Here is a 12,842-nt window from a genome sequence, read left to right on the forward strand (position 1 = left end):
GCCTACAGAAATGGAAAAGCAAACAGCAGTTCTCGAACCATTCAAATTACCAGATAATTTGTCTTCACAGTGTCTGAAATGGACAAGTCTGCTTTTGTGAACGCTATGAAAAGTTAAAAACGTCATGTCATTCATTGATCACTCCAATTTTATTGCAAAAAAAATTTAGGTACTAGTATTGCGCTAATGTCACTTAATGCAATGCCTTGCTTGCAATGCTTCTCAAACGGAGGCAATCGATTTAGTTTTAGTGGTATCTAACAAGTCATTTTAGTGTGCAGAAGTGCCAAGTTAAAAAACAAAAAGAACTGGACATGCGTCCAGGATGTCCCAGATTTCTCTTTTATGTGTTCTTGCTTTTTTGCAGGCTAAATATTGAGGAAGACATGCTTCCAGTTGCTGCCAATTTGCCACCTGGATACCTTTCGTACAAGCCTCTTGGCCTTGGCAAAGGAGTGAGTCTTCGCTGAGTAACATTCTTCTCTGCATTCATTTCTGCATTTGATTTCCTTGAACAATTTTTTGAAGCATAAAAACATAAGTTGTTACATTAGTTGTTACATTAGTTGTTACATTACTTGTGTGTGTAAGTTGATTCTATACTATCATAGGTTGTAGACTCTAACCACTTGGTTGAGAGTTTATAAGCCCATCACAATGTCCCAAAAAGGGTATGCAGTTGTGAAGGCTTGTAGGAAATCACTAAAAAAAATGTGTACTTTCAGCCATGAAGCTTGATCGTAAGGCAGCATCAAAAACCCTCCACTACTAGTGTAGTGTTGAGGTACCCAATGTGTAAGCCAAGCTGCTGACATCGATAAAGTTCCTCTAACCATTAAAGAAGCTTTTTTCTTGAAATTTGCCAATGAAACAATAGTGATGTACAAACCAGGCCCAATATTTCTTGTCGCCAACGCTTCCACCATTTCACTTAGTGTTTCTGTGGCCAACAACCTTGAGTATATTGGAGGTGTAGGTAGCAGCCACAACTTTTGCAATGAATCACTAGATTTGATCTGTCTCCCGAGTTGAAGCACCTAAAGTGCTGTGGCAACCTATATTGAGGCACATGTTGTTTGCCCTGCGTAAGCACGATCACAGTTTAACGATGACATTCGATAAATAGTCTAGACTGCTTACAACGTAACTCGCCGAAGTGAATACAGTTGAGTCCCGCTACAACGAAATTCACGGGACATGCGAAGAATTTCGTTGTGGCGGAACTTCGTTGACGCGAGATTAGTATGTATATACGTACGCCAAACGGCAAAGCCGCGAACAAACCGAAACCATCGTCCGGGAAATCTTCTCGATGGCGTGGGGCAAAGTTTGAGACGTACCGAAGGCGGTCAATATAGTGTCAACTTTACGAGAGAATGCATTTCGCGCCGCTGTTACGGCATTTTTCGTACATTGCGGGCCGATGCCTAAACTAACATGCGTGCTCGGCCGATGGTGAAACACTCATTTTGCAGCACATGCACCGTCGCAGTGAAGCGGTTTGAATTGTCACAATTTCATTGCGTATTTATGACGAAGTCAGCAAGCTTGGCAAGCTTGCGCTTACCAGAAGTTTAATTTTCAGAAGTCGGTCAGCCTGGATTTCTTACGCTTCACGGCAAGCAAAGGCGTTATGCGATTCTCACAGTCTGTTAAAAGAGCCATCGCAATGCCATTGTAGCGGGCTCTGATAACTTTTAAGATCAGGTCAAAAGGATCCATGACTTTCAAAGCAGTCACCGGAGTTAGTGTGTCTAGCGGGTTGACATTTTCCCCAGACGACGAGACGTTGGCATTATGTTGACAACAGCGGCTGTACAAGTATTGTATCTTAAAAGCAATCAGCGACGTGCACAAAGTGCGTGCCCGTGTGGGCCTCATCGTCAAAGCAATCTGCGATGTGGGCAAAGTGCAACTAGTGCCGGTAGAGTCGTGTGCACTGTGCTTTCGACGTTTAGTTCGCGTTGAATCGAGAGACAGCACGGAGGTTAATTCGCTCGCTGCTGGTGCCACGCCTTCTCACCCCAGCGTGTTGACACCGAGTTTCTGCGGTCATCGAGCGAGATGTGTTCATGTTTACCTGTGCGTGCGTGACACTGTGCTTGGTAATTTAGTTAGTAAGTGAATGTTTACAAGTTTATACGACCGATAAAACTACTACTATCCTTAGTTCGTATAGCTGTCTACTAATCTGCTATCACAATCGATGCTTCGCCTTTTCGGTGAAACTGCAATATTTTTCCTTCTGCTTTCGGCCTCGGCGATCATATGTGCCTTCTCCTTGAGAGAGAGATGTTTATGTTTCTTCGTTGGCGTAGCCATTTTGACCGGACACACACCAAAGAAAACGGCAGCGATTGTGGTGATCCCGTGCAGGCTCGCGCAGGCGCGTGATGACCAAGTGTGGCTATGGATTGCAGTGGCGTGCATCGATACTTTGAATTTGATTTCGTTCACGAAAACCACATTCAAGCAGACATACGATCATCGCAGCTTTGGAAGGGCCTTCTAATTTGACTACTCGGCAGTTCCAATTTCAATTCATACCCAGTTTTGTTCTTGAAAAGTTTGTTGAAGTGGAAATACCGAATGAAACGCCCTCGCTTTGAAGACTTCTTTTTTTTTTTTTCCTTTCTATGGGCACCTGACGGGAAATCGGAAAATCTTCGTTGTGGCGGAAATTTCGTTGTAGCGGTATTGTGCTATAGTGCTATAACCAAAACTATTTTGCAAGCCTGCACACAGGGCAAAACCTGTGTACTAAGCAGCTGTGATATCCAACGATTGAAGCATGCGACCAGGATGTTTGCATCCTTTTAAATTTCCAAACTTTGAAAGATTCACGTCTGATCACCAACGTTTCGGCCTTCTCATGAAACAGGCAAAATAACACAGCAGAAAATGCAAAAGAGGAACATATTTACTTTCTGCACACAAATAAAGAGCTGAAGAATGAGAATGTGCATGCATTCGGTGTGGAGTTCGGTGCAGAGTGCACGCTGCTGACAAGTGGCTGGAGCACAGCATGGCCTCCGAGATCAATTGGTGTGCGTGGCTTGATTTTGGAGATATGAGCAGAGGCCTGTTGCCTGATGTGTGGGGACTGCCTGTTGCCTAGGCAGTCCCCACACATTCGCAGCTTCTGTCATGCTTCCGCAGAGCATCTTTTATCATGTGACTTACAGAGTGCATACAGTGTATTGCCACTGGAGTAAGCAGATGCATTGTTCTTTTTTCTGCTTCTTGCTTGTTTGCTGTGTGTGTCCTCCTTCTCTACATTGCCTTCTTCGTTCTCCCATCCGGTGCCGGTGCACCTCATCGTGAAGCGTGCCCGCTGTCCCGCGTGTCTGCAACGCTAGCTGCAGTATAGCTAATTGGTATTCTTCCTTGCACGGCTGATATTATAAGTGGCATGTGTATACACTGAATTCGTAGGAGGGTAAATAGGAGAAAAAAATTTGCACTGTTATATTCGGTACTCCACTATAAGCAGTTACATTGCAAGTGGTCGGAGCTGTAGAACACAAGTGGCTATGCAATGTACTTATTCTCCTGCTTTTAATTTTTTAATGCGAAAGCACTCTATGCCCTATGAAGCAGAAAATCTGGGGTCTGGCATTAACATCTGATGGTACCAAAACCCACGTGACCAATTGATGATGTCGCGTTTCAATGAAAACTGACCTGGCCCAGACACAAAATATTGACTTTGCCAATTTCAAAAATTGAGTTGACCCACGTTCAAAACCGACGAGGCCCACTCTCAACATTGACTTGGCGCACCCGAAAAATTGACTTTGCCCAATTTGAAAATTGAGTTGACCCTCGTTCAAAACCGACCTGGCCCACTCCCACAATTAACATGGCCCACCCCCAAAATTTAGGTGGCCTACCCTCAAAATTGATCTTGCCCAATTTGAGCATATGACCAAGTGATCACGTCATGTGACATAGTCACGTGACCAAGTAAGAACCCTAAATTGCAAGAGGCCACATGATCAAGTGATGACGTCATGTGACATGGGCGTTGAAATACAGTGTAATCTCGTTGATACGATCTTCACGGGAACCGGAAAATAAAGCATATCATCTGAAAATCGTATCATCTAATGTATTTTCCAACTAAATCGTATTATCACGAAAAGGAAAAAAAATGTCATCCTGAAAAGCATGTTATGCAGAATCGTATGAATGAGGTTCCACTGTAGTATGGACGTCAGTATAGTCGACACACTCGGAATGCTTTCAAATTCAATGCACCTAAAGAGGCTTAATTGGCTCTGTAACTTTTTTGTCTTGTGATCTTGTTTGTGCTTCTGTCATACTTTGATTCACCGTCTCGTCTCAGAAGTGTGCTGACTCTGGTCTCTACATTTCAGTTTTGCGGACCTGACGTACGGCTCGTGGAAAGCGGCCGGGAGCTGTTCAAAGTTGGCTTCAGGCTTGTCTCCACTGTACACACAAAGGTATGATTTCCTGTGAATTCCTTGCTTGTCTCTGTGTTGACTCCGCCGTCTGGTGTAAACATTGCAAAATCTGTAGGGCAGCCTAACTGTTCTTGCAGTGTTGTGTGATAACTGTGCAACAATGTGGACCATGCAGTGCAACAGAGTAGAAATTACACCCTCTTATAATTGCTTCTCAGCAGGAATGAGCATTTATCGCTTCAGAAATCAGGTTTAGCAAATGGGCTTAGCTGATATCTAGGATGATAATGACAAATACGGGGAATTTTGGCAGTTCACATATATCATTTGGACAGATAACCAGTGGTTGAATAAGGTAACAATAAAAGGTTCCAAAGAAGAAATGTGCAGCTGAAGGTGGTGAAGAATTATATAGTGTGATGAGATTAAGAGAGAGAGACAGAGAAAACGTTTATTTAGACCATCGAGGTCGTTGATCTTGAGGACGAGTGGATGGTGTCCTCATTCCAGGACTCCACTGGCCATAGTAATAAAACTAGATGAGATCAAGAACTTTCCAGTGTTGGGACTCGGGGTTGCGTTTGGGCCGGTGATCCTTCAGCCAGAGGGATGAGTACGTCCGAGAGTAGGAGCGGGAGAAAAAAGGGGGTTTATTCTACATATTTACAGTGGCTCCAAATAAGGAAGCCCACTCCATGGGGGGAGCACTTTGAAAGTCTCAGCTCACTACATGTCTGAGCACATATCAGAACACTTCGGGACACCACCATTGCACCCAAGGTGTCTGCTTATAAAACAGTCGTCTTCCCTAGTTGACCCAACTAGGAATCTGCTGACGTTGGTGCGGCCAATCAGAGGGGTCGTATTGTTCACAAAACTCCGCCTCTAATGTTGCATCCTTGCCCTCGCATTTGGCGCAACTGCGTGGCCATCTGGGAAACAGAGATGGTCGCCGTTCCCACGGTAGTAATTCCACGAATTCGGCCCCTCACATCAATCAGTGGCCGCGACGGTCAGCTTGTCATGGTCGGTGTCGGGCACTGTCGCCAGGTAGGCGGCCGCTGATGAAGCGGCTGGCATCGGGGGAAACACTCAAAGGATGCGTACTGCCGATTTGGGGTGCTGGTTTGCCCGTCACCATCAGTGTCAGACACTGTCGCCGTCTGGGTGACGCTGATGAAAGGGCCTGCCTCGATGGAAACAGCCAAAGAATGCGCCCGACCGATTCGGGACGCAACACCAGGCACCTGATGGAGTCAGCTGACAGAGGGCGATCTCAGAGGGCAATCAGACTGGAGATCCTTCTGCAGTTCACTTAAATAAACCAATGGTGACAATGATCTCCGTATCCTCAGTTATGGCCATATTTGGATGCTGGCTCTTCACTTCCACATTGTGTTGGCATTTCCCAGCTGCAACTTCTCTCCTTGTATTTCCTTTTTGCATCCAGGACCAGCACCTGCACAATTTCTTTGTGCACTGTCAAAAGCTTCTGGAGACGAAGGTTTTGGGCCCTGATACTGAGACTAGTACACTTCTGAAGGTAAGATTTTGCCTGGTCTTCAACTTTGGCTGCTTTCGCGCATCGTGACCTCGTGTGGCATGTTCTGATCAGCGAATATTGAAGCTTTGAGGCAGCCATACTGAAAGGTTACGTACAAGTCCAATAATTGTGTGCGTTATTAATATTCTTATGGAAACTACATGTATGTATCTTCTGTAGAATCCGTATTACTTCCGTAATATGGAAAATGCGCAGAATTATTGTACTGTATACGGATCCCTCTCAGCAGAGAGTGAGTGTCTTAGTAAAAAAGATTCAGCCCACTTGGCGTGTTACAGAGACAACACGCTGAGACGGCTAAAAGATTTACTATGTAATGCTTCCATTGTGCTCCAAAATTTGTCAGAGGAACAAAAATTCTCCACCCTTGCGTTCCGTAGTTTCAAGGTGAGTGAGTCTCTTCAGATGGGTCGTAATTATCTTTGGTCACCGAGGTAGGAGAAAGGGGATGTTGTAACAGTCACCGGGCGTAATAGACTTGCGCTAGAGCCTTGTTCTTCATGGCATGCACCGGCTATTTTAAGCATTTCAAACAGAAAAAATTGAAATATTTATTGGCTATGAACATACGTGGCACTAAATTAGCCGTGGTCAACGCAGACGTGAGCGTACTGCAGATAGCTTGGGAGACGTGATTTTTAATAAAAGGAAGAAACTGCACTGATAACAGGCCCATTGTTATAGCCGTTGTATCTGCATTGTTGGGTATAAAAAAAAAATGTACCATTCGAGGCATAGCAATGATCAGGCTTTCCTTTGCAAGTGCACATTTGTCACCTTTTACCATTAAAGGTAGCTGACATTGTTACTCTATTGGCACTACGTCTCTTAAGTTGGTAATGCAACACTTAGTATGTTGTTGTATGATGTTGTATTTGATGTTGATTCAGTATGAATATTGATGTTGTCTAGCATGGTTTTTATAGTCTCGAATGTAGTAAAATGAAGCATGTGCTGTTTATAAATATAGCGCTGTATGAAGATTACAGCATGTCAGCTTGCAAGTCCTTGCACCTTGGTACTATATTCTATGTGTTGCACTTGCACCTGCAATGTATGCATCTGTCTGCTTTACAATGAATATGAATAGTTGCATAGAACTTTTTTTTTTTTTTTACAAGTGTTGTGCTCTTGATGCTGAATTTGCAAACTGTGTAATATAACCCATAGGTGTTCTTTTTTCCAAGTTATATTCTATCACATGGTTTATAGTCCTCAACCACAAGCAGTGAAATTATGTATTTAGTTTTGCTAAAATATGTAAGGTAGTGTTATCACCAGGTCATTATCATGGCTCCGATAACTTGAAAGAAAGCATAATTTCGTTCGCTTGTAAAGAATTATGGAAAGGACTTATGAAAAGGTGGTGAGATGTCAGTAAGATTGTGAATATGCACCCTTTCATTAGGTGTCCTCATGATAAATCAGTGAACCAAGTTACATTGAATCTGAATCCTAGTGATTGCATAGTGACAACTGCCTGTTCTTATATTATATGGCTTAGCTTTTCAGTCATCCTTTTCAATCAGCTGAGGCCTGTTTAATGCTGACAGCTCTTATATCGCTTATATTGCTGTTTGCTCAACCAGTCACCAGATAAATTTAGAAAGCTGCCTGACATCTTCAATGAAGTTGCAATGAATAAGTGACTCTGCAAACTTTCCTTTTTTTTTTTTCTTTTTTGAGCTTGCAGTATTATACAACTGTTGTGTTGACACTGCACCTAAGAACTATGCAAGCTGTAATGTTGTCATTAGCTTTTTTGAGGGAATATGCAAAAGCAGTGATACGCAGAGCCAGCATATGGGGGCTCCATTTGCATATTTGTAAACTAAGTAGCATTGCATTATGGTATGCACAGTCAGTAATAACTGAAATGTGATAACTGTAGGGTGTGGTCTTTAGTGTATGGTTACAACAATGCTAGAAGGGCATGGCTATGTACATAGGCTCTCTAAATATCAGCTTAAGCTATCCTTAAATGAGAATGTGGGTCAGTACACCGCCGCGAAGCACCAATTATATGGGAATTTCAGGCACTCGGAATATTGTGTTTCATTTGTTGTCAACTGTGCTGTGCTTTTGTGACCTGGGACGCAGCCAAATGCTGTTGAATGGCCACTTGTTAATAGGCTTCTGGGCAGAAGTTATTGTGCGTTTCTGCATGGCTACTAACCTGCAACCTGCCTTCTCTTGGTGTGACCACCAAATAACCCCGATTGGTGGCTTCTTGGCACGCAGCATGACTAAGTTACGTGGTGAAGCATGTATGGCACCTTGTGTACACCCTGCGCGTCATTAGATGTTACATGTTTATTGTGGCTGAGTCTTAGAGCTCCCTAGTGTGTATCTCGACAGTATTGTTCACTCTGCCTGCCTTAGACAGGCTAGCTGTTGTTGATGGCTAGAGCTTCATAAATAAATCTATGTTGGTTCATATACACTAAAGAGCAAAAGTTTATGGAACACACTAACCTCGCAAAACTTAAGTTGACCCTCTCAGTGTCACTGGCAAACCGGTACGTTTACGCGTTTCTGTCCCACCATGTTCCTTTTGACATTCCTTTTGTTGGATAGAAATGTGAGGACCACATCAAGAGAGCATTTGCCATTATCTGTGTCATTTTTTTCGTTTCTGCACGACCAAAAATAAACCGCTGGATTCGTTTTATAATATTTGAAAAAACTCAACACTGAAAGGGTTGCTTGGTTAGGTTAGCCTATAAATACAGGCTGCATAGCTTAAAGTTGCATTACTTGGAAGTGCAGATACACCTCTCACTTTCAGAATGCATGAGCTTTCTGGCAATGTGGTTTTGTTCATTATTTTGTTGCAGCAGTGTTCCAAAAACTTTTGTGGTTGATGGTACATCTTGTAGGTTGTGTTGCTTCTTAGTAGGGATACATTTAGTGCAGACCATCACACATCTTTTTAAAGATGTGCTTCTTGAAATGCTTATGTTGTGCACAGAATTAAAGATTTACCATTACTTTCGTTCAAGACTGTCGAGTTTCTTGGTGGTATGGGCTCTTAAGTTTAAATGTTCACTGGTTGCGCTGCAACTAAAGTTTTTTTATGTACAAATGACCAAACCTTAAGATCCCTTAATGTTGCTATCAGTGATTACAGTTTATGCTAGAAACCTGCGTGTTGATGCTTATTAATTTTCATGAGACAATTGCAAAAATTTGCTTATGGAATGGACACAGATTATTGTCGACAAGGTCTCAATGACTTTAATTAAAGCCTTGATTATGGTTAGTAGTATGAGTGTACAACATGGCATAAGATAACTGCAGTGCATTTTGTGCATGAAATGGCCTAAAAGGCCTGCTAAGCAATCCTCTTTTGATAGGCATTCGGCTCCAGCAGCTGCGTTTATAAAGTTGTTCGTTGCTTACGATTCACCACTGAATAAGGAGCACAATTTAAGTGGAAATTTCAGCTGATGAATGATGGCTACTTGCACAGTCCCGATTTCAGTTTTCAGGCCTTTATTTTGCAAGATGTAGTATCATGCTCAGCAATGGCTACTATATTGAATATTACTCACTTAGATACTCTGCAGAGATGCTTGGCTGAGAATCTAAGGCTTAATTTGCAAGACAGAAATTCTACATACAATAAGTAAAACCACCATCTACTTCCATTATTATTTTCTAACCACTTTGAACACTGTGTGGCAACTTACTCACTTGCCATCCTTTTGCTTCGATCCATCCCAAAAGCAGCTATGTAACATGTTTTGTGATAAGCATTTGATGTCACTTGAGAAGCGAGAGGCTAGTTCAGCACCTGCACCTTGATTCTGAAGAATGAATACATGCTGCACGAGGAATACACGTATGTGCTGCAAGTTATACCGCTCCACTTGCCACATAAATGATAATGAGTAATATACATACTTGTGGCAACACTTGAATCAGCAATTTTATCTGACCTAAAATTGACACAGTTCTTTGCCTGCATTTTCAAAACAAGTGCTACATAATCTTGGTAGTTAGGGAGCCACATCATTGATAAAGCTGGTGCAATATCTGTGCGCTTCAACTTCGTAATTGTCCTCTAACTTACTGATGAATATCACTCATTCAGTGTTTAACATGGCTAATATATTTCCTGGTCATTTTTTCTTTCACTGCATTGACACATTCATTATGTAATTAACTCCTTTAATTACACCATCCTAATTTTCGGGTGGCTTTGGGGCATTCAGTGTCTTTGATGCTGCGACAGCCTTCCTTGATAATTTGCTCTTTAAACAAAGTGAGCAGGTACTAAAGTGTATTAACAAATAAAACGCTCTCCTGGCACACATTAACAAAAGTTATAAAGCAAATGTATAGAATTCCTGGCATGATTTCGTTGCGCTTATCTTAGAATAGGTGATATGAAACATTGTGTGGCTTTTTGTGCACAGTACCGTGAGGTACATCTTGGTCTGCACTAAGTGCTAGCTAGAGGTGCTATTTATCTCATTTATTGTACTTCATGTTCAACATGACATGTGCTAAACGAAAGGCCTTCTCCTAACCTTGTGGCATCTTTGACTGGTCATTTCGAAGTACTCTGGAAACAGCTTAGTTTTGAAAGTCATGTAAGGCAGCAGCTCTGCTTTGTTGCCTAAATAAGCAGGCTTCAGCAGTCCAATGAAGCACAACTATAATTATTAGAGATAATTTATTCCAGCAATGCACCTTGAATACTTAATTACACAGTCCTTGTACATTTTCGGGAGTACTCTGAGAGGACCAGTTGATAGTGCCATGAATACCAAAGTGCTTTAAACACAGTTAAGACAAATAATGTTTTAGTGGCCTATGTAAAGAGAGCACATCATTTTTAAAATCTGGGAGGAATGCTTTTCCTAAAGTCATGAAGCAACCATTCTGCCAGATGTGCATCCTGATTATGCCTTTAATTTGCTCGGTCATTTGGAGACGTTCAGACATCTGCAGTTGTTGCACACATCAAATGCCCAGGCATTGAGCTGTGCTTGAAGTTTACTCCAAGTGACAGAAAAAGAATGTAATGGGAGTGTTTCCCTGCTGACTTTTCCAGTAGCAGATATTTGAAACTCTGCAAGCAGTGTTCGCTGTAGAGTTAAGTGCTTTTCTAAAGGTTGCATCAGACCATGGGAGAAGGTTGCTTGAAAATTGTTCCCATAATCCAACAGTTGTGTCATGTTCTAAACACTATATGTAGCTTTAATTATTCCTGCAGGAAATAAAACCATTGCATTATTCTGGTGCACATTGTGTGCTAAGATATTGCATGAACAAAAGTTTGCTGCAAAGCATGAGTATGTTCACGGCATTATGCCATGTAGGAAAGGTTGCTTGCATTGTGTTGCTTGCAGAGTTTTGAATATACCTTCTTTATTGGCAAGATGTCAAAGGTATGCCAACATGTTTACACTTAATGCTTCATACTTGCCTCCATGGTTGCGTGGCAAGCCACACTGAGCGGGATTACGCATGAGCATAACTACCGTATTTTTGTGCACATAACCCTTATTCTAAAAATAATAATCGCTATGTAAAGGTGAGGACTCGATGAAAATTTTGCCTTGCGGTGTGGCTTCATGGAAATGCAAATCTTGCTTTTAAAAGTGGCTTTAAAAGGCAAAATTTGGATTGTCATGCAGTCACACCTCTCTGAGGTGACGTCACAGCAGAAGTAATGGCGGAAATCAGTGACACACTTCAGCAGCTTCACATTGGGCTGATAATTGGGTGGGGATATCTTGCAAATATTTTATTTTTATTGCATGTGGTTGTTTATATTGGTTACGAGGTTCTAATTGGAAATCTGTAATTGGGGTGCGAATATTTTTGGAAGGGGCGGGTCACACGTGCAAAAATGCAGGTATTTGCTCAGGGCATTAAAGCTCACAGCTCGGTCACATTGGAAGTGCATAAAGCCAGTGCCGGTGTGCATGTGGTGCATATATAACTCCAGAGATGGCAGGTTGTGCATGTGGCCATGCAGGAACAGGCACTCCCTTCAATGGGCACTGAAGCTGAGCGGGAAATCTCAAAGGTTGTCAAGGTTGGTATTGCCCTCCTGTCTGTGCTCTAGGCCTGCAGTTCCACATAGAAAGGTGGTATTACCCTTCCGTTTAGAAAACAGCAGCAAATTTTTACCTTGAGCAGCTGTCTTTGTCCCACTTGGCATTGAACCTGTCGCCTCTCTGATCAAGCCTCAAAACCTCTCGCTCATCCCCTTCATTTTATTTACTGAAGTGAATTTTAAATGCCAGCTCTTCACTTCGTGGCACGTAACACCCCAGAATATAATTTATTTGATTTTTTAGCTCATCACTGGCTCTGATGGTCATCTGGAAGTTGTGCATACCTTCCTAAATTTTTTGTTGCAAGAACAGAAATTTTTGTTGCCTTTTGGGACCCACCACTGTTGTCTTGGCAAGAATCTGTTGTAGCAATATTTGTTGTAGCAACAGATATTCTTGTAGTGTGACCTGACATATCACCATCGCAGAAAGGTTGCCTTTGTTGTAGCACAAGGCCAGATTTGTCATTCTGAAAAATTCTTGTATTTTTGGGCACTCTTTGTCTTCTTATATAAATGCGTTGTGAAAAAATTTACTTGCGTGAAAGGCAACAGAAATGGAATGGCATGAATGTTAAATCCTCTGGAGGCAATCTGGTTGACTGGTGCAGCTATACAGAGAAGTAGCACTATTGTCACAAGATAGCACTTTTGACACTGCCAACATAAGACAGCAGAAGTTTGAAGTTGTAATGTTCTGTGCCATTGCTTTTTGGCCAATAATGTACATGTAAAATTGCTTTGAAGTAATGGGATTAATGTTAGTGCATGTGTTGTT

General features: G+C 42.2%; 1 protein-coding gene across 1 annotated transcript in view; it reads left to right on the forward strand.

The window, feature by feature from the left end:
- Positions 1 to 12,842, forward strand: part of LOC119441747 (dedicator of cytokinesis protein 9) — a 122,898-nt gene that overhangs the window by 40,901 nt on the left and 69,155 nt on the right. Inside the window, exons 20-23 of the mRNA XM_037706355.2 lie at positions 368 to 455; positions 4,380 to 4,466; positions 5,878 to 5,970; positions 11,984 to 12,043. Of these exons, the coding sequence (XP_037562283.1) occupies positions 368 to 455; positions 4,380 to 4,466; positions 5,878 to 5,970; positions 11,984 to 12,043 (328 nt within the window). The remainder of the gene's footprint in view (positions 1 to 367; positions 456 to 4,379; positions 4,467 to 5,877; positions 5,971 to 11,983; positions 12,044 to 12,842) is intronic.

The sequence above is a fragment of the Dermacentor silvarum genome, chromosome 2, assembly GCF_013339745.2.
Source record: "Dermacentor silvarum isolate Dsil-2018 chromosome 2, BIME_Dsil_1.4, whole genome shotgun sequence".
NCBI classification, from domain to species: domain Eukaryota; kingdom Metazoa; phylum Arthropoda; class Arachnida; order Ixodida; family Ixodidae; genus Dermacentor; species Dermacentor silvarum.